This window comes from Pyxicephalus adspersus, chromosome 10 (assembly GCF_032062135.1).
Source record: "Pyxicephalus adspersus chromosome 10, UCB_Pads_2.0, whole genome shotgun sequence".
Classification (NCBI taxonomy): domain Eukaryota; kingdom Metazoa; phylum Chordata; class Amphibia; order Anura; family Pyxicephalidae; genus Pyxicephalus; species Pyxicephalus adspersus.
In genome coordinates this window covers 27,921,567-27,944,365 of record NC_092867.1, presented here as the reverse complement: position 1 = coordinate 27,944,365, position 22,799 = coordinate 27,921,567, and the positions used below count along the sequence as shown (strand labels likewise).

The window sequence follows — 22,799 nt, the reverse complement described above, 5'->3', positions numbered from 1 at the left end:
AAACGTTAATATTCCTGATTGAATTAAAACCAGTGTCAGAAGCCTAGGTATGTTTCATTGCAGGTAATCTGCTATTAAAAAGGCTTCCACATTAAATGCACAAAAGGATGGGAGTATTATTCTCTTTTTCAGTTAAGAAACATTCACATGATAACCACAGTGAGATTTAGCAACAAAAGCTATCACCAGACATATATAAAACACATAAACAGTCCTTAAAAGACTTAAAAGAACACACTGAATGTTTCCTGAAAGAACAACCTCTGAAATCATCACAGAAAAAATGTGTAAATCGCCTATAACATAATTTAAAACGTTTCACTGGAAATGCTGCTTGTTTGTACAATCACTGTCGGTCACTTTTTCTCTTGCCCATTGTCCGGAACAAAGCAATCACTTGTAAAAATGGAAAATGGTTTTATAATTTTCCTCTTCTCAGCTGGTGTATACAGGCACATTTTTTTCTTATACTGTCAACAAAACTGTAAATGTAGTTTGAATGTAATCATTTTAGATAAACTGTCCATGGTGAATTTTAAAAGCTGAATCGCACAGGTCATTGCCTGAAGCCCTCAATAATGTTGCAAGTTTTAAGTTTGGAGATTTATTCGGCCTACATTTATAATGTAACACCCACTGCCATGCTTTATACGAAAAACATGGTCATCTTCACTGTTGTCCATTGTGACAATGATTCTGTCCCCTGCATTAAATTGGGCTTTATGGAGAAACAGAAATGTGTGCTGCAGTGCATTATAAAAACAAAGTGAACTATAACACATTTTGAGAATGTCAAGTATTGACTTATTTTTTTCACATTACTTGCATGCAAAGAATTTTTTACATAAGTCTATCTTTAGAAACAATTTCTGGCATAATTGCTCTCCAGTGGAAATAATAAGTGTGTATACAAATGAACAACTGCCATATTAGGACTTTTTCACGTCTGTCAAATGCATTAGTTCATTGTTTGAATGACAGATTGTATGACAGCTTTTTAAGGTACTCTATTGCAGGAGAAGCTTTAAGCAATGACGTGAAAACAAATATTGTACTCTTTACTAAGGAATTGTAAACAGAGTGCATCTCAGCAATCCATTTTCATCTGTGTGAAATATGTACTCCAAGCACTAAAACTAACATAAATTTCTTGCAGACATCAACTGCAACTGTTAATGTGCTGGTGACGGATGTGAATGACAACAACCCAGTCTTTGATCTTTACTTGCCTAGAAATCTCTCAGTCCAAGAGGAAGAAGTGAATGCTTTTGTGGGTCAAGTCAGGGTGAGTGCACCATTATTTAATTATTCTTCTCTGGGCAGAAATAATTTAGGCTTTCATCTTGTTGTCTTGTTTCTTTTCCACCTCACCTAAGTGCTTTTTTCCAGTATGCTTGGCAGATACATTTGTAGAAATTGTTTTGCTTTTTTTTTTTTTTTTTTTGCTATATGCACATGAATGCTGGATGGGTGTTAAGCATCAAGCTTTTGTTATTTCAGTACAAAGTTTACAATAGTCCTAAAGTGCAGGATGTTGACTGCACATAAACTACAAGAGGATCTTTTTTTTTTTATTCGTGTACCTGTGTTTTATTATTTTTTTTGTCCTATAGTATCCTGAAGTCAATGTTTTCCAAAGCTAAACTACATAACCAAGATGCATTTGTGATCTTAAATAGCAATAATGAATAAATGTTTACTAGCCCAGATGGGTAAGCTCAGCCTCTAGAAGTATGGGTGTCAAAGAGATGTTGTTTATTGCAGAGTGCATGCATGATTGATTCTAGTCACATACAAGGCAGATTATTTGACTACAATGTAAGGCAGCAAACATTTTAGTGTAGTTTTTTGTATACCAAAGTACACTAAATTGCTGATGTTGTGTTTGCATGGCAATCACTTTCTTTGAAACAGGCAAATTTGTCAATACATTTGTTCAAGTGAACAGGGTACCCATTTATGTAATCAAACTATTCTCCTAAAAAGTTCGATTTTTTTTTTTTAATTCTAGACTGCTTACTTCTGTAGTTGTATATGCATTCTAATTTGTCCTATATTAGCAAAAAATGTATTTAATGATGTTGAAGCTGAAATCTACCAAAAGGTCAAGGTGTTTTAATATAAAATATGAAAGTATTGATGAATAAACTGACTATAAATAAAAGGTTACAGCTTCCGAAAATCTAATGTGTGTATATGTTTTTACCGCTTTAGCGAATAAACTTTGTATTGACAACTAGTATGAAATCATGTTTCAGCAAATATAAGCCATGGCTTACTACAAATGTTCATACCTTTACTTATACTCAGCTACTTTTAAATACATCAATTACAAACTCGAAACTGGAACTTTAGGCCAAATGAGGTCCTAAACATAACCTCATAATGGTGCCATCCTGGCTAGTCCATTGCTTAGATATTAAAATGTATATACTGTAATAATAAAAATACATTTCTCTTTTTGTCCCTTTTGGCTTGCTGAATTTAGTGTTTCTGATATTTGTTCAATAAGTGAAACAAGAACCAATGAATCCTGCCAGAAATGCATTGCAGTTCTATGTACATTACATTTTTAACTCACAAAATAAAGTGTATAAGGTATGTTATTTGCAGATCCTTGGTGTACTACCTCAAGAAGCAGGGGAGAGGTTCTGTATATAGGACCGGATGTGGTAGGATCACCAGGTAAAAAGTAAAGCAAGTAGAAGTTGAAAAAAGTCAATAGCAGCTATCACACCTAGGGCCTGCCAAACTGCAGCTATATTTCAGCACTGACTTCAGCTGAGTGTGGTAGTGAGAGAGTTAGGGACATGATAAGGGAAGAAATCTTTGGTGCCCCTTTCCCTTTCTCTTGGGACCAAGATATTTTATTTAAAGTTTAATACAGGTATATATATATTTCATGAACTAATGTTCTATTAGCTCTACATAGATGAGCATTCTGGCACAAATTAGAGGGCCCAGGTAGTCTTTGCCTAGTAAACTAAAACACTAGGGTCTATTTCTTATTTTCAGCTCGATTTTCTACAAAGATCACACTCTGAAAACCTTCAAGATGACATTCAGTTGAGGTCTATGATGCATGATTTTCATATAGGTGAGGGCAAAAAGCATTTTATTACTTCAGTATATGCGACTGAGGTCTTTGTCAGCAAAAATATTAAACTATTTCCGTCATTTCAGAAGAAGCAGAAGAAGGTGAATATGTTTAGCAGTTATTGCTTTGTAGAGAATTTTGTTTTTCATTGATTTTTATGAAACCAGGGAAGGTCTAAATTTGCTTTACCTTTCTTTATCTTGGAGAAGAAAAGAAAAATAAAAAAGCATTTTTTTCTGACAGTGAAATGGCTTGACATTTTCAACTAAGCTGAAAGCCACCTGTCATTTTCTGTTTTAATATGCAATCAAATGACAAATGGATGGCCATTTCCTTTTAGATTGTTTATTGACACAATAAAAAAGCCAATATCTAGCCATTGTTTAAATAATCATTAGGCAGATTTTGAGTTGCTACTTAGATTACAGGAGAATGGGGTTGAGCACAGAAGGTGAACATTTCCTAAATAAAGACGAAGATCTGTAAAGTAAATGTTTAGGAAGTCTTATAACCCTCACCATATGATATTCAGCTCAAATATCAAAGCAATCCTAAAACATCTGTCTAGCTTATGTCACATTTTTTCAGCTTGAGACTGTAAGGTCAAATTTGACCATTGTCCAGCAGTAATGCAAAGCAAGGCTTTACTTACCTATTTCTTTTAAACTTCAGGTTGTGGGGTAAAACCTTGCACTACACAGTTGTGTACCTAATAATCTGAAAGATTTCATTTAAAACAAGATCTGGCAGTGTATGTGACCAGCTTAACAGGCAGGTGCCCTAAAATACATTTTTATAGTAGATAATTGCCACAAACATAAACGTATACCCATGGATTTATGCAGATATGCAATCCCAAATAGTCAAAGATCACAGATTGGTTAGGTATTAAAGCAGACCTATCACCACATTTTTTTTTCTTTATATAAAAGCATAGACAAACATTTTAGGTAAAGCACTAACTATGTTTTTCTTTATTTTCTTCTTTAACACCCCGTGTTTTTTAATTTAACTCTGCAGTGATCAAGACAGAATGGGAGCGCAGAGGCTTCTGGGATACCTACAGAATGAGAACGCAGAGCCTTTTAGGATACCTACGTCCCAGAAGGCTCTTGGCTGCTCCTTCTGCACATGCCCTGGAAGGATCTCTTTACTACGCATGAGATCTGCACCTTTTTTTTCCTTTACAGCAGGCTACATCACCTGATCTCGTGCCTGCGCAGTGTGAGATTGGGTGATGTAGCCAAAAGAAGGAAGAAGACCGACAAAGATAGCAGCTCCCGGAGCTTTTTCGGCGATAGGACAGAGGATTCCAGAACGTCGCAGGACCCAATCGAAGACATCTTCGGTGGGATTGAAAGATCTGTGTTGTTAAAGGTAAGTGAAGTTTTTTTTCAGCATTTTTGGTTTAAATGCTGGCTTATAAAAGCATTGGGTTTCCTTATTTTTAAAGATAGAATTTTAAAATAAACTTCACAATTTGGTGACTTACTAAAGGAGTTTAGAGCAGCCTTTCTCAAGATTTTTAACATAGGGGATCCCTTGAAATAACTTCAAGGTCTTTGGGAAACCCCTGCTATAATTACTATATGCACAGCTCACAATACATTAGTGTGGAGGTCAGTGGGAATAATGTTACCCTTACAACCAAAAAGATCATTGGTGTCATTTAAACTGACCTGTGAGGCAGAAATTGTTTAAGGAACCCCCAGGTTGAATTGCTCTGAAGGAACCCTGGTGTAGGTTGTTAACTGAGCAAAGTGAAATATGTCTTTGCAGGGGATATTTCCCTTTCCCCAGTTTTGTGAAAGACCGACTTTAAAAGTCAGTGGATAGTACAGTTTAATCAAAGCTGAGTTTAAAATAACCATCAGAATAATGCAGTATTTCTCAGCTGGGGTTCCTCCAGAGGTTGCCTGGGGTTACTTAAGCAATTTTTGGATTCTCAGGTCAATTGAAGTGACATTAGTGAATGTTTTGGCTATAGGCGTGACAATCTTCCAACTAAAGAAAAATTCAAATTTCATGTTATTAAAGTTTAAAAAGGCTTGGATAGGGGAGGAGAAGTCAGAGTGGGATTTGGGTGTTATATGCATTCAATATAAGTTTGTTGAGGTAATACAGAAAGTACAGAATAGAGTACCAGTGTAAAAACATAGCAGGTTCTCTTTGAGAATTATCAACCTATTTTCTTAAGTACTTATTTTGAGATTGTACATTTTCAAAACACATTTATTAACTGCAAACGGCAGTAGTTATGGACACAGTACACCAAAGCAACCAACGAAATATCAATTTTCACTATAGAAATGTCAGATCAAATGAAAGGAAATAACTTCACTGATTCGAATTCACTAATAATGCCATATTCAATCAGCTCTTTACCGAACCAGCATTTTGTTAGCACTAATTTAGTACTACATGATGAAATGTAAAGCAAGCCTCATAGCACACAGGAACATAATTTCAGTATTCCAGGAATCCTTATAAAGCCTCACCAAATCCTCAGAAGGCCAAACCTGAATGGCCACTTCCCCAAAATTAGCCTTTGCATGGGTTTATGTATACTGCAGTTTCCTAGATGACATGACAGCCTGGTAACTGGGTCCTAAGATTCTGAATATGAAATTGAGGTGGATATGCACCTGCATGATCCCATACCCCAGACAATAGATTTTTATATATTGGAAATCAATTAAACCAAAAAACAAAACAAAAGTAATTTAATATCTGACTCGTTCCCTTGCTGGTCTGTATTCTTGGTAAATTATGTTGAAAAGTTTTCCTTTTACGTGATTCCAAAGATCTATGTTTTATTGCATAGAATGTTAAATTGTACATTAGCTTATTTTATGCCATTCAAAGCTGCAGTAAAAATCGGTGGTTCTAACTCATTTAGATCTGCAAAGAGAAGCCAACAGTTGATTAAGATGGATACCTCATAATCGTACAAGGGCAATGCAAGATAAATGCTTGTTAGGGCGGGATACAAGCTGCAGTATGTTTGTGTTTTTACTATGTGACACCATCAATGCCTTAATGAATGGTATAGGCAGTAATTATTGATCCTAATAATGCTGTATATTGATTTGAGTATTAGTGAGGATGATAAAGCCAGCATCTAACATACTGATCAAACCACAAGATTTTGTAGCTTGCAATCATCTCTTGATGAATATGCCAGTAATAAACCTGTCTCTTCAGTGATTAATTGTCTTTATATAGCTGTAGAAGCTAAAGCTTCTGCTGCAATTTTTTTTAAAATAAAGTAACAGATGGGGGGTCTGATTTTTTTTCAAAAGGGGAGGGGGCTACACACTTTTTGCTATTTTTGGGGGGAAAACCAAGTTCCAAAAGATCTTTTATATAATAGGGGAAGGGGCACAAACGCTCTGTGTTTAGGGAATCTTACATCTTTTACTTTATGGTATGAAACTGTTTGTTGTTGTCAAAGTTATCATTCAAATAAATAAAATAAAAAAAAGTTTGTACTGACAAGAAGTGAACAATTTGAAATATAACAGGGTAAATGTGTAGAAAACTTGATTTTTTTGGCATTATAGAAAATTTTAGCATATGTTGCCATGGTTTTATTCAAAATGAAAATATACACTCCTGGGGCTACAACAAAATGATGGTGACACGAGTTTTACTTGGCATTCATGTCTGAATAATTTAATGTAGATTATATATTAGAAATGAATTATACATTAGGTCGAACTTTCTCCTAAACCAATAAATATATCAGATTATAAAAAGAAAAAAAAACTACTGATCTTTCAGTATCATCAGACAAATCATATAAATTGTTTGAAAAATGTAGACATTACCAAAATGCATTATTTAATTCTAATGATATATGCTTTATTGCATGCACTGTACAGTTTAGTTTTTTTTTTTTTTTTTGTTTAGGTCTGCTTTAATGTTAAATGATTTACAGAAATCAATTGCACTTCTGCAGCAAACTATGTACTACAGGAAACAATCAGATTCTAGCCATCAGACATTAAACTTTATTAATGATGTGGTATTTATTTAGTCTCTTTGAGTTGACTTAACTTGTACTTCCATAAGGAGACCTCTTTTAAATAAAAATCAGCATTCTAACCATCAGACATTAAACTTTATTAATGATGTGGTATTTATTTAGTCTCTTTGAGTTGACTTAACTTGTACTTCCATAAGGAGACCTCTTTTAAATAAAAAAGTATGTTTATAAATAAACTTTTATAAATGGTAAATAAGTTTAACACGTCAACACTTTTCTCAGTAAATACATTTCTAATGGGGCTACTGACATGAAATTTACACCGGATGTCGGTAACATCCCAAGTAATTAATAATATTAAGTGCTAATCTCTGAGCCACTGTGCTGCCCCATGTAATCCACACATACAAAGACAAAAAAGAAACTTCCATAAAGTATGTGTAATATAGTGGAATGGCATTATGGGTATAATGGGTATTAAACACGCTTACAGAAATGTATTCAATACTTCGTAGAAAAGTTTTTGTTAGTACTGGCAGCTTCAAGATGTTGTCTGTATGAAGAAACCAGTCACATGCATTGCTCAGGTGTGATTTTGTCTCATTCTCCCACACAAATGGTCTTCAAATCTTGAAGGGGTACTGAGGCATCTTCTATGAACTTTGATCTTCAGTTCTTTCCATATATTTTCAATTGGATTCAAGTCGGGTGATTGACTGGGCCATTCTAGCAGTTTTATTTCTTTCTCTGAAACCAATTGAGAGTTTCCTTGGCTGTGTGTTTTGGATCATTGTCTTGCTGAAATGTCCTCCCTTGTTTCATCTTTAGCATCTTAGTAAAAGGCAGTAAATTCTCATCAAGAATGCCCAGGTACATTTCTTCATACTTTATTCAATCATATGAAGTCTGCCAGCACCAAATTCTGAAAAAAAGTCCCACACCACAATGTTCCCACCTCTAGACGTTACTTTGGTATGGTGTTTTTTTGCAATGCCAATACTCCTCCAAATATGGTGTGTACAATGACATCCAAAGACTTCAAATTTGGTATCATTTGATCAGACTAAATTCTTCCAGTATTTCACTGGCTTGTCCCAAAGTACCTGCTAATTCCAGGTCATTCTAAAGCCCTCCATGACTTTGGCGGTTAGACAATTCTTCTGATTATTCTATGGACTCTTCTGTCAGAAATATTGTGAGGAGTACCCGATTGAGGCTTGTTTGAGGAAAAAATTGTGTTCTTTCCATTTCTGGAACAGTGCTCACTGGAACATTCGGAAGCTTAGAAATATGTCTGTAACCAATGCCATCAGTATGATTTGCAATAAGGTTGTGAATGTCTTGAGAGATCTCTTTGCTTTTACCGCTCATGAGATGCTCCTTGTGTGATACCTTGATAATGAGAAACATTTTTATACTCCTTAAGCTAAACCTAATTTGCACTTATGGGGGTCAGGATTGCTTTGTACATATTGACAGATTTCAGCAGGTTTATTGGTTTTCCATTTTTTAGTCTTCACTGGGACATAGAGAAAACAGGTGCTCTATTTAGGTGATAAGCTGCCGACTGCTGGGAGCTCAGTGGTTTTCAAAAATTGGAGGAGATAGGAGCTCTAGGAGAAACATAGCTGCCTGTAAGTTGGCCAGGTATTATGTCTAAATGAACTGTTTACATTTCTGTTTTCAGGTAGTTAGTAGGGAAACTACCCCAAGAGATATTTAGTTGCCCAGGAAACCTATTATTTGTTTGAATTCTGTTTTCTTCTGGAAATCTTAGTGTTTCTTCTAGTGGAAATCAAGAACCCTGAAATTTATTTTGCAGAACTAAACATGTAACTAAATCCTGTTACTACAAGCTATTCCCGACAGCAGGTTTATATATATATATATATATATATATATATATATATATATATATCTTATGTATGATAAATGTAGCAGTTTTACTAGTGCACTATGACCTCAAAGGTAATAGGAAACAGAATTATTAATGATGTCCAAGAAAAAATGAGTCATTGTAATTATCTTTAAACTATGCTTTTAGGTTATCATGAATTTATATGTAATGGTTACAAACAACTTGAAGGATTTATAGTCTTGCATACAGGGTGCATTTGCATCACATAATAATTTGGCAGATTGCTCAAAACTATTTTGGTCTCTGAAGTTTCACAAAGTCCCTTCATCTAAAACAGCAATTACTAAGATACATAGCTCCCAAGCAAAAGCCTTTCATTTGCAAATGAATACAATTTACATATATTTGCAATAATAATTCACATAAGTAATTTTAATAAGACATACAATTATCAGAAAAGTCAGTATTGATAATATGTAAGAAGGGATACATAGATTTATAAAAGGCTAAAAAAAAACTTTTTATACTTTTGCAAAGTCCACTTAGATAAAGCCTCCCACCTGTACAAAATCACCATATACAAATGTAAAACTGTACATGCAAGGTAAAAACTGAAGATACATACTTACCTTAACCACAATACCTAGGTAGGGGTGAAGTCACAATCTTTTAGGTTAGGACCTGTGAATAATAAAGCACCTTAACCTTATGGGTTGTGCTTGCATTAGTCTGGTACTTTCCCCTAAGATTTGAATTACTTACTATTCCTAAGAAAAAGTGCTGGAAGGAGCATGATGGCATGCCCAGCAATTCAGAAAACAATAGTTAGGTAAATATTTATTTTACCATTTTTCCTAAAAGTACATTTTTACCCTTCATTTTTTTGGGGTGGAGGAGGGTAAACACAAGAAATGGGCCTTGCATTTTAACTTCAAATTCCTCTTTTTAAGATATGCAAATCTTTAAAAAAAAACTTTTATAATTTGATCTCCTTTGGTCTGGTATACATATGTTTGATAGGTGGAAAAAATGCATGATGCTTTAGGTGTCTTGTCATGGGACAACTTCCTGTCTGCCTGTGCTTTACTCCTATCAGTTGCATTGATTCCAGCCATCTCTGAAGAGTTCAAAAGCTCTCACCTTTCAGTAATATAGAAAACCGGGAGATGCTCTTTAGTATAGTCCAAGGGTGACAACGCTGCTCCATAGATAAAGTGGGATGTGTGAGGCATTAATATTCTAGGACAGGGTCACCAGAAGGACAAAAATCCTGAGATGAGAAAATTAATGCAGCTGTTACGTATATAGACCAGTAAGCATGAATCTATTTGATTTTTGTTACTGGGATTAGATGTGATTTTATTGTAAAATGTATTCTAATATCAGAAGACAATAACATCAGTTATAAAATCAAAATGAAATTGTTTGCTTAGGTACAAATTTTAGCTGGTATAGTCTATGAAATCCTAAAACTTTGCCTGTAAATTTTGGCTACCAATCATTAAGTCTTATGTTTTCAACTGGCAGTGAGATAAAAGGCTTTTACCAGTTACGTAGATTGCTACAAACAATAAATTGTAAAAAATAAATATACATATATTTTACACATTCACACAGATGTGATTGATTACATTTTGTAGCTCTTTATTTTATACAAACATTTAACATTTATTTAAAGAAAAAACATCACACAGTCCCTTTAATTCACATTTTATGACCCAACTCATATCAGATTGTTTTGAAGCTACACTGAAATTTTACAGACATTTTTAAATTGTGGATTAGCCTACTTATGTAGAATTATAACAATATTTGAAGAGTCAAACTCAAAGCTGATTAGTTGCCTCTGTGTTTTAATTTCCCTTTGCTTAATGTATTTTGGTTGTTCTCCAGATATAATCTTGTTAAACTATGATAGCTTCATTTCAAAAGCATTTATGCATCAGTGCCCACGTGTAAGCAGCTTTCTTTGTGATAGCTAGAAAAATTGCAGTAATCCACATTGTAATACAAGAATATTTGTTTTATATCAAAGAATAAAACTAAAATAGCCGTTCAACACTTGTTCAGCTGTTTTTATAGCATTTATAAGAAATACCAGGCATGCTGAGATAAACATAATTAAAATATACTCACTAATAATAAAAACTAAATACATTGGTTTAAACAAAGTTATTTACATTAAACATTTTTTAAACAGAACTATAAAAGTAGTAGCTTGCGCCAAAAAACAAGCCCAGTCATTTATTCATGACCCCAGTGTTAAATTTAAAAATACTAAAATACTAAAAAGAAAAATCTAATTTGGGGAAAAAAATGGAAAATATGCTTATCTTACCTTGGTTTCAGTCGCAATATATATGGGAGGGTGATGTCACCCCTGAAGTAGGGAAGCCAAGCTAAGGCAAAAAAAACTTTTCAATTAACTACAGCATTTTTGGGGGTATGATAAAAACAGACTTTGCTTGGTAGGAAAAGAGAGGTTCTTGATAACATCACTCTTATGCAAAACTCTTATACCATAAAAAAAAATATTACAATCCCATTTTGAAAACTTGATTAAAAGTTGAAATTTGATTTCTGATGGAGTATCTCCAATAATAAGTAATAATAAAATGTATCAATCAATGAATCAATGTATTCATTATTATTGTTGATCAAGTTTGCCTCTGTTTAGTTTTTCCAACAGTTCACCAATATTGGTTTCAATTTAGTAGCCAAATTCAAACCCTATTAAAGGCAATGGTGGAAAAATCTGATTTACACTCTAATCTCTGAAATACATGGCATACGAAGAAATCTACAGGTGAGTGGTATTTGGTGCTTTGAAGAATAGATGGAGGAGACACTTATCCTTCACGTTGTCATTTTGACAAGCATAGCATATGACTGTGTGAATCCATCTGGTGGATGATACCACATGTACCACTTACCTGTCAACCTGCTCTAAGTTTGGAATCCAATCTCCAAAAATGTTGTTCAGCTTTATTTGCTTTAGGCAAAATTTAAAAAATCAATGTTTAGGTCAAACTTGACACAAACACCAAGCTGAACACCAAGCTGCTTCATCAAGCATGAAAAAAAAAAGTGAACAAAAGTAACGTGGACAAATGCCACACCCATCTCCCAGTGGTTTTGGTTAAACTTTAAATCAGTGAAGCCTCTCGATGTTTTTTTTTTGTAGCACTTGAAAAGCAATGTTGTTATTTTTTTTTACTATACTAAATATTTGACCATTTCTGCTCCTGCTCCACCATAGCTGACCTAAGTTACAGGACAAAGAAAAATCTGATTTGCAGTTTTATTTTAAAAGACAAAGATATTGTTGACATAAGTTCTAACAAACAAACAGAATAATATTTTACTCAGCTTTTGTAGCAAACTTTTGATTGGGTGCTGTGAGTTACTTAACATTGCACTTCAATATTTCTTTTGTGCTTGATTCTATTTTGAAAACATAAATTATTACAGCATACTTCTAACTGTCCTAACATTCAAAAAACTCAAATATCCATTATAAAGCATTAAAAACTGTGCATCAGTTGTTAAAAGTGCAGATGTTGGCACAGGCAACAGAGTATTCTGATGGTTTGGTTAATGTAATCTGTTTATTAGCATATTGGCAGCCCTCACAGCTTTAAAAACAGAGAGCAGCATTTTTATCAGGTTAAATTAGGAAATATAGAACATTTTGTTAAGAACAGAGTTCTGCTTTTTCACTTGTAAGTTAGGGCACCACTATGCACAGTTATGAACCGTTTATGTGGAGCAATGGAAAAAAAGTACTGGTGCAATAAATACAAAATGTCTGGAGTATCTCTTTAATTCTAATAAAATGAACATGCGAATGAAGCAACTTCTGTAAAAGAATGTCTGATTCATTATCCGTGTCTTGTTTTCAATAACTAGCAAATGCTCTCCCATGCAAAGTCACAGCTGCTCTGATTTATCTGACTTCTAATCCACAAAAGAGGTTTACACTATGTATATGTGAACAGAAAGAAGTAATAACTTAGGCTGTCAATCCTTCTATGTTTGATTTGCATATTAATCACAAAGTACATACACCATGCTGTTAAAAGTACTTTAGAACACAGTCAGATCAAAGTTCAGAGTTTTCAGCCAATTCAATTTTTTAGGAATATAAACTTTTCATTATGGTGCACGATTTAAACTTGCTATAATTACAACATTTTTATTTTCTTTTTAAGGAAGGAAGAGGTAATATGGCAGTTCTATAACAATCTATCACTTCCATTAAATCCAGTCAACTCTATTGAAGGAGGCTAGTTGCATATGTTGGTATGTAAAGCTAGCCAACACCTCTCCCTCTTAACTGTTGGCTTGTTAAATTGCAACAGAATTGGCTTTGTAATGTCGAAATCTGAATTATGACATTCAAATAGATTATATTACAGTAGGAATTTAAAATAAAGCAATTCTCTTTAAATAGCAACCCTCTGTTTAGGCATCCACAGTCATTTTTTTAGATTGTTTATGATTAACATCGATTTAACATAAAGCTCTGAATAACTGCAATATATGTATATAAAAACTAGGGGTATTATCAGCTTAAAAATCTTAGGCGTCCAGTGAGCCTCTAACAACTCCTGGGGGAAACAAGCTAATTTCATTTTTCCTATTTATAGAATAGGGAATCTGACAATTCCCCAAACATTTCCCGGTGGGAATCAAATATTGCAATTGAAACACATGGACCTGGAAAATTCCCTGGAGGGAATATCTGATTCCCTGTTTTATAAATACAGCCCTAAGTGTAAATTAAGGTTGCAACTACAAAGAAATACAGTGGCAGTTTTTTTTGCAAGATTAAGTAGAATGAACTATTCATTTGGCCAAATATTTTATACAAGACTATGCATAATTTTGGTGAACAGAAACCACCATTTCTGTTTATTCTAAAACACATGATCTATAGCATCAACAAATAATTATCAGGGTGGTAAAAGCAACAATGCCTTTTGTGGCCTTCTTAAAGCTTCTAAGTGCACTAGATATGTTTGAAAAATGTTGCAAGAGAGCTGGAGAGAAAGACATTGATTGCATAAAATAGTAGCAGAGTTCATGGTAAACCTTAATGCAGAAATAATTGTTAGTGATAATGGCCCTGTTATTACTACAACAAGGGCAGAGAAAGCCAAAAGGGTATTGATAATGGCCATCATTAGAATGAAATGCTTGCGTAGGAAAACACAAAGCTTCAACAGCTGGATAGGTTTTTTGATCAATTTCAGCAAGTATTTGTCATAGCCCTGTGGTTGACAGTTATGTTTTCCTTGGTCCCCCCCACTCATTTTTATCAAGACTCCAATGCAGTAGGACACTAGTTTTTCTTCTAATGTTTGGTCTGTTTATTGATATTTTTACTATTTTGCCTCATGTAAAGTTGAACAAGTATCCGACAAGCTTAACAACAGCTTGCACTTGCAACTGGCTTTCTGACAGGTACACTATATAGGAACTGTACAATATACAGCAGTGCAGTGTTTCTTCTTCAATATTCTGAGCTCCGTCCTCTATCTTGTATCTTTCCTTGTCCTATGTTCCCCATGCTTACGCTCTTTCCTTGATTCAGGTCTTGCAGGTTGTCAGTGACAAAACAAACAGTGAAAAAACATGTTTCTGATGTTGTGTTTTGCATACAAACATGTTTGTAATAAAAATACATTCATAATATAGCAATACTAGTCATGCAGTAACAGTAGTTTTTACAAATTGAAGTTGAATTGGGAGTCATTCTCGAATCCGTAACTGTCATTAAGCTGATTAGAGTTGGAGAGGAACTGTTCTTGTGCAACATGATTCACTTTTAATTATGGTTAGCTATAGTTTAGGTTATATACTCTCCACTATGGCATCTGTCTGTGTGCAAATCTCATCTACCAACTGCTTTAATGTACCTGATATAAATGCACCACACTGTAACAGTAGGAGAAAAAAAAACACCAAATGAATTATAATAAACAGAATAGGTGGAAAGGGGTAATTACTCCTAAATAGCTCACATATAGTATATATATGTGTATATATTTTGTCTGAGCCCTAAATATGCTGAAAAACTCATGTACTTTAATAGTGCATGTAGACAGCAGATACTGATGTGTTTACAGTGCTGGTCCCACATCATTCATCTATCCATTCTGGCGGATCTATGAACAATCGTAATACAAGTCAACTCTGTCATTCTCCCCAGTCCTTAGAGAAGAGCAGCGCTGTATGTACAGCACTCGTTCATGCATCATGAAAGATCCTTTGCAACAACAAAAATCCAAAGTGTGTACGAAGCCTAAGCTGTAATCATAAGCAACTGCCATTAAAAATACATAAATAAAGGGCATGCTTTTAGTTTTTGGTTCTCCTTGCTTTTATGTCTCCAGCCATTTGCTTTTTACAGCACTTGTTCAAGCAATGGCTCCATGGCATTTCACAGAAAAGTTTCCTGCTGTGACAACAATAGACTATACCAGCAGTTACCTGTAGTGTTGTCACTCTCTCAGAACCTGTTTGAACAAAGACCATTGTAGCAGGATCTGCAGGAATTATTTTAATGAAAGTTACAGATATAAAATATTGAAAACTGTTTGAAAATGACACCAACACATTAAACATTTTATGAGCTTAATATACTAGCCTACAGAACAATAATGCCTATGTAGTGTCTGTCAAGAAGTGAACCGGTATTTATATGGATGAACTCAGATAAGGCAGAATGCATAGGGAATATTACCCCCTCTGTTTATTTATTCCCTTCGGAAAACAGATCTTTACTCTTTGAGGAAAGGCCCACCTTACCCACTTCACATAAAAGATATGTTCTAGAAACTTTTCATATCATATCAGTTAATGGAAAAACATTGTTTACAGTGATTAAAAACATAATTTTTTTTTAACCCCTCAAAAACCTGTATTTAACCCTATTCAACCCTGATTTACTCATTCTACCCCATAGCTATCTAATTCTACTCATCATACCTACCATGGCTATTATTTTCTTCTGGTTTTTTTGTTAATAATGTCATGCTTTGTACCAGAAACACTGTTTTAATGCTCACACGCTGCTTTTCTAAAACACTTTCCAAAATAAAATAAAGTTTCTCACTTTTTAGGCAAAATAAAGCTCTCTAACGCTGGAAAAGATACAGTTTTATTAGTGAACCTGGGTGATCCAGCAAATGGATTTAATTTGCTATTTGTTTGGAAATGTTTTCAATGTCACTCTGATGTTATTATGTAGAATTACATTAAGTCAATATAAAACATATTTTAGATGCTGATTCTATGGGCCTAATTTATTCAAGCTCTCCAAGGCTGGAAAGGATACACTTTCATCAGTGAAGCTTGGTGATATAGCAAACCTGGAATGAATCTGGTCCAGGAATGAAAACATTTGCTAGCAAATGACTTTGAAGAAATTAATTCCAGGTTTGCTGGATCTCTCAGGTTTACAGATGAAACTGTATCTTCTCCAGCCTTGGAAAGCTTTAATAAATCAGACCCAATGTCTAAGGAATATTGTATATCTTGCTTTGTACTAAGTAAGGCAAAATGATTGCCAAATAAAGGGACCTAGAGTTCAAATGTTAAAATTTCTCTGGTCCATAGGAGGTATAAAGTAACAGAAGTTGAAATAGTTAAACCTTGTTATGTTGTCTATTGGGTTTTAATCTTTCCCTTATCTGACATATGACTGTTGCACTCTTCAGACTATCATTATTTCTTACACTGACTACATAATGATGTGTGCTATAAGTAACAAAGCTCTGTTTTACAGAGAAGCCAATTTAAAAGCCCATCACCTTCTGTTCCTGAATCTGATGAGTTTTTATTTTCAGGTGACAGTTTTGTTATAATATAGCCCTGCAGCATGAACTGCATCATATCTTGATATTACAATCTTCTGAAATGTATATTTTAGGTGTAAAAAATACTTAACTCTGCTAAATTAATTTAGTGCAAATCATAATGACATAGAAATACATTGATTACATGAATGTGTGAACTGGAGAAAGACCATTACAAGGATGCAGACATTACTGTTTATTACTGTGATGTACAACAAGAGGATGGAAACGTGTGAATTTACTTATAACAATTTTAATTAAGTTTAAATTGATTTCTAAGAAGATAAATGGTTCCATTATTGCTTCTCACGCAGAGCACCTTGGCTGAGAATTAAACATCAGTGGGAACTTCCTGACAGTTCACTGATAATCACAGAATTATATTTCATTTTCCTGCTGAATATTTGCAGTTTTATTTATGTGTGTAAACAAGTGAGGCAGGCCTACTCGCTTGCAGAGCTCTTGACTTGATTCCTACCATCACACGGAAAGATTATTTCAACAAATTGTCAGGTTGATGTGTGCAGCTTTATTTTGCTAGTGCTTATAAAGGGTTTGCCAGGATGAAAAAATTACGAGAAAGAAGGATAAGTTTGAAAGGGGCAAACACACAGTTTGAATAGTAAAAGGATGCTGTGCATTTGGAAGAGTGTTGTATTAAATCTTATCTGCATGAAAAAAACAGAAATAGTCATGAGAAATTGCAATGCTGGCAATATGCTAGACAATTTTACCCCATTTAAAAAGCTTTAGATTGCAAACACTAGTAAATGGATCCTGACAACATAATCACAATATTTTTTGATTATTTCACAGTTGTGTAACAAAACATTGGTGGCAGATTGACTCGATCCATGTGGTACATTTGTCAGTAGAAATCTGGTTAAAATGTTTTGCCTAGATAAGGCCAGAAAAAGGCTGCCTAATTTCAGATTTCTATGGTAGATATTGTCCACCTCTTTTTGCCTGACTTGTCCCTTATGTCACTCATGCATCTAAAAATCTAATAAAAGAGTTTAAAAAGTTATGGCTAAAACCTCGACAATAAAACATGTTTTTCAATGTTGGATTATACTGAATAAATTGGAGAATCTTTACAACTTCTGTCAACTTTATATTGTTGTCTTTTTTCACCTCACTGCCTGTCCTGGTAACCACTAAGGGCTCTATCTATAAAACAGGGAATCTGACATTTCCTTAAACAATCCCTAGTGGAAATCTTCCAGGTTCATGTGTTTCAATGGCAGTCATTGATTCCCCCAAAAACATATCCGAGGGAATATCTGATTCCCTGTGTTATAAAAAGAGCCTTATGATGGGATCAGTAGTATGGCAATAATAAAAAAAAAAAGACTAAAGCACATTATAAAGCAGTGAATGTGACATTCACATGTGGTTATTGCATGTAATTTCAAATGTATGTACCTCAAATATGCACCTACAGATGATAATATTTAACCTTCTGGGCGGTTCATTTCTGTCCGGTTTTATATGTCTAAAAGCGGTACATTGTTTTTCATGAAAATTTATTTTACAGTATAATTTAATAGTATGAGTATAATAAAGTATGAAACACAAAATCATGTCAAAATATTAAATAAATTATATTATACTGTAAAATAAATGTTCATGAAAGACAATGTACTGCATTTACACATAAAAATCCACTGTATTGCATTCAATACAGTTATTTTGTATTGAATGCAATACAAATGAATTTGAATTTCCCGCCCCTCTCCGAACGGAACATCTGCACATACCGACGTTACCGGGAACTCATCAGATGCAGAGAACGCCGGCCGGAGGAAAAAAGAAGACCCGAAGGAGGATGCGGGGCGGCGGCGGATCAGGTAAGGCTGTATTTACTAATATTTCTCATAGGTTTACCTACCCTGAGTGTTACTCGGGGTTACTGTTCGTAGCATCTTTTTTCTACCCGGAGTCACACACCGGGTTACCGTTGAGGAGGTTAATGCCACATTCTCTCTTTCACTTTAAAAAAAAAAGCTGGAAAAGCTAACCTTGTTCCCAAGAGCAACCATAGACATCATATCCCTGCCACATAAAATCAGCTGATGAAGCCTGAAATCTAAAGTTTATAAAACATAACAGATCATAACAGATAACAGTTTATAATATACCAGATCTTTTGGTGGTCCCACTTTTTAACAATTATCTCACATCTCATCTTGATTTCCCATGTAAAAACCTAACATGCTTCTTTGCATCATTCTTGGTCTCCTTATCTTTTAAATTATTTAGCTACTTGCTCTTCTGTTCATGAGCCATTTATATTGATACACCTCTATTTAAGCACATTATAGAAAATTTGAACATATGTTAAAACTTGTCAACACGTTGGGCCTGATTTATTAAACCTCACTAAGACTGGAAATGATACTCTTTATTCAGTGTACCAGCAAACCTGAAATGGATTTCCTAAAAGTAACTTGCTATTTGTTGGAAAATATTTTCAACCCCTGACCAGATCCTTTCCAGGTTTGCTGGATCACTCAGGTTCACTGATGAAAGAGTATCCCCTCCAGTCTTGGAGAGCTTTAATAAATCAGGCCCATTGTGAGGACATAGTAAACAGTGAAATTATGATTGGGTTTTCTTGACCTGATCAAGTATTGATAAAGAAGTGTATGTGCATATGGTTTAGTAAATGGGGTCTATTCCTCAAATCTTGTCTGTATTTTTACAAGCTAGGTTTTTAAATTATGTATAAGTGTTTCAATTAGCACTACACATATATAAACACTATGTGGTCAAAAGTTTAATTGTAAGAGCTTGCAGTAGTACTCAAACACAAGGTAAGTATTTTTTTTCAGTTGTAATCCGATTGTCATACAATGTTGTATGACAATCGGATTGCACTGTAACGCGTGTTTATATTTTTAGCTACCCCGTGCCTGGTTCGGGGTAACCGATAGTAGCAAGTTTTCTTACCCCGAACCAAGGGCAGGCTAACCACCCAGGTGGTTAAATTAGAGAAAGGATATTAAATCTATGTGTATAATTATTGCCACTAAACTTGTGTTTTTATTTATGACCCTCAATTTGGCCTCTATAAAACATAGATCTGCAAGTTGTTTTGAAGTAATTTTTTTATGGGACACAACACAAACTTTTACATTAGCAATGCACGCCTTTATTCACAGAGTACATGATGCTGTCTTCCATTTTCAGTTTATTTGCTTAATATTCAGATTCCTCTAAAACCGCAAATATTTCTCTGCCTTATTTGGCACTTTATCCATTTGGTGCAGAATGTCTGACAAATTTGCACTACTATAAAATATAATTGAAATGGCTTGTATGTTTGATTTAGGAAAATGTTTGCAGGAGAGACAAAGCACAAAATGACTTTGAATAAAATAGCTCTGCCGTGACTTTGTATCCTGCATGTTCCAATGTACATTGTGGTTTAGTCATTATAAACTATCCTAAAAATGTTTTAAAAAAGGTCAAGTCCACTATATCCTTTTAAAATGATTTGATACATTCTGTACTTTGCAACTGGGATTATGTTATTTAACTGTCAAAACCAGAATAGCAATTCAAACACATTTTTGACTTTTACAAAAGTTGGCTTTAAAAGGAAATACTTATAATTCAAACTGATTAAAATTATTTCTTTGAGTACAGCATGATTTAGTACAATCATGTATGACTATAATGATTAGGATAGTTCTGCTTAGACATATTTAGCAATGATTTGGTTTCAGATACTTGGAACCAAGGGAGAAGAACTGCTTCCTAAAAAGTAATATAAATCAATTGCTGTTTCACTGTATTAGTATTTACGTATGTATTGCTCAGAGAAAGGCAATTAAATCTTTGGCAATGTTTTCTAGCTATTTTGTTACATGATTATAAGCTAAGGATTGATTAGAGGCCCCAAACAGAGAAATGGAATTACTACACAGCGAACAAAATAGAGTAGTAAAGCTTTCCAAACTTTGGTGAAAAATAATGATTGTGCCTTCCCAATGTGACAAGGACATTTTGGCTTTGTCATTTGGTAGAAAGCCAGTACTGAACAGTGAAATGAAAGCCCTAGTTTCTGGAATACACTATTTACTACTAATACAAAATATGTATGTTATAAGTACATCTTTGTAGCGTAAGCAATATGCTGAGCTAAGCGAGGCCTAATTTTTTAGTGCATAGTTTTTCTACAGGTCACATTTTTCTACGGTGTGTCAATTAAGCACATAATAGTTGTTTCGTTTCAAATAAGTGTCATGGTCATAAAATTCAGCCTCAATGAATCTATATATCTTTTTACAATAAAAAAGAAATAAGTAGACAAGAATTCAGTAGTATATATAGATAGCTAGAACTTATTTTTGCATAGTTTAATTTGAAGTAATTTTTTTATGCGACATTTGTACAAACTTGTTATTCAATTTGTTGCCATAATAAATGTGTCCATTAGCTACAAGAGGGAGCTCCCAGTGGCTAAATGTAATTACAACTGTTGAGAAAAGTTATCAACCATACAAAAACATTGTTTTTATTAAAAAATTACAAGTGCAAAACACATTTTAATTTGCACTTTTGAAAAAAAGACTAGACTTGCATTGTTAATAAGGTAATAGTGAAGCTTAACCATTGTGTTATATTGAATTATATGCAATAATTCCACTTAAAATACCCCTATACTAAACAGCTATGGTATAAAAATATCATACAGATATTTGCCTAACAATGCATGCAGCATTCCAATTCTAATTTCTATCAAACAAAATAGTGTCCACACCAAAAACATTCACTTTCTCTTACCAATTTTAACATGCATTTGGAACCAAAAAAAATGCTTTAATGGCAATAAATTAATACTGGAAAAAAAGATTTTTGTGCGTGCGCGCATGTGTGTGTTCACACAAAATAGACCAGTGATGTGGGCTTTTTAAGTTTTCACAACCATAACAATTATAAAAAAACACCCCTATTTCTTACAGTTTCAGAAAAGCATATATTTTTTTAAAATCAGATTTTACAACAATGCTTTGAATATGCCAAATTTTGATATTTGAAATGCTCTTAAGTAACAAAATCATCTGAATGATCTTTTTTTTCCAAATCTGAAATGTACTGTAATATCCAACTTTTAGTTTCCATGTAATAATGACTAACGGATAAATGGATGATGGATAGACTTCTATTTCAGGAATACTCATGCTTCTTCGGAAAGCCCATATGAGCAGGTTGATGTAGTCATTACCATTCTTATTACCTTAAGTGTATTTTGTGTCTCTAAGCTTTTAATGTTTTGTTACAATATTTGACTTTTGCTTTTATTTTTACTGCTTTTTCTAATTATATAAGGTTGAAGGATTGATTATTTTATAACAAGAGACTGGTGGGAATGAATTTAATGCATTGATACTTATCATAATTGCAACCCAAAACCAAAATATATTAATGATTTATTCTCAAGAAGTGAATATATTTTAACTTTAATATTATTATTATATTATTATTTTTATCCATTTTAGGCCACAGATCCTGATGCTGGAGTCAATGGTCAAGTTCGTTACAGTCTGGCAAACCTTAATAATGTTTTCCGGATAAGCTCCAATGGAAGTATTTATACGTCTGTAAAACTGGATAGAGAAGTAAGAGACTATTATGAGCTCAGTGTGGAGGCAACAGACAGTGCACCTACTGATCCTCGTCGGTCCACTATAACTCTTGCAATCAAAGTTACTGATATCGATGACAACAGCCCTGTCTTCACAAATGCCTCTTATTCTGTGTCTGTACCAGAAAATATGGTACCAGGAACAGTCTTTTTGCAAGTGCAGGTAATTTTCTCTGTGGGTTTTATTTTTTTTTTTTTTGTTCCTGTTATTGACCTTGCAGGGTTAGCAGACTGGTTCAATTCCTATTGGTAACTATGTACATGAAATGTTTATTTAGTATTTCTTTGGGTTTTTACTAGAGTCAAAAATAGTTTAAAAACTTGTGTATGTTTTTGTCTTT

The 22,799-nt window shown here is 33.9% G+C and overlaps 1 protein-coding gene across 3 annotated transcripts in view; it reads left to right on the top strand.

The window, feature by feature from the left end:
- The window catches only part of LOC140338838 (protocadherin-15-like), a 548,986-nt gene that overhangs the window by 358,560 nt on the left and 167,627 nt on the right, over window positions 1-22,799 (top strand). For all 3 annotated transcript variants that reach the window (XM_072423159.1, XM_072423158.1, XM_072423157.1), the window contains 2 exons: window positions 1,157-1,285; window positions 22,313-22,621. In XM_072423159.1, coding sequence (XP_072279260.1) covers window positions 1,157-1,285; window positions 22,313-22,621 — 438 coding nt within the window. The remainder of the gene's footprint in view (window positions 1-1,156; window positions 1,286-22,312; window positions 22,622-22,799) is intronic.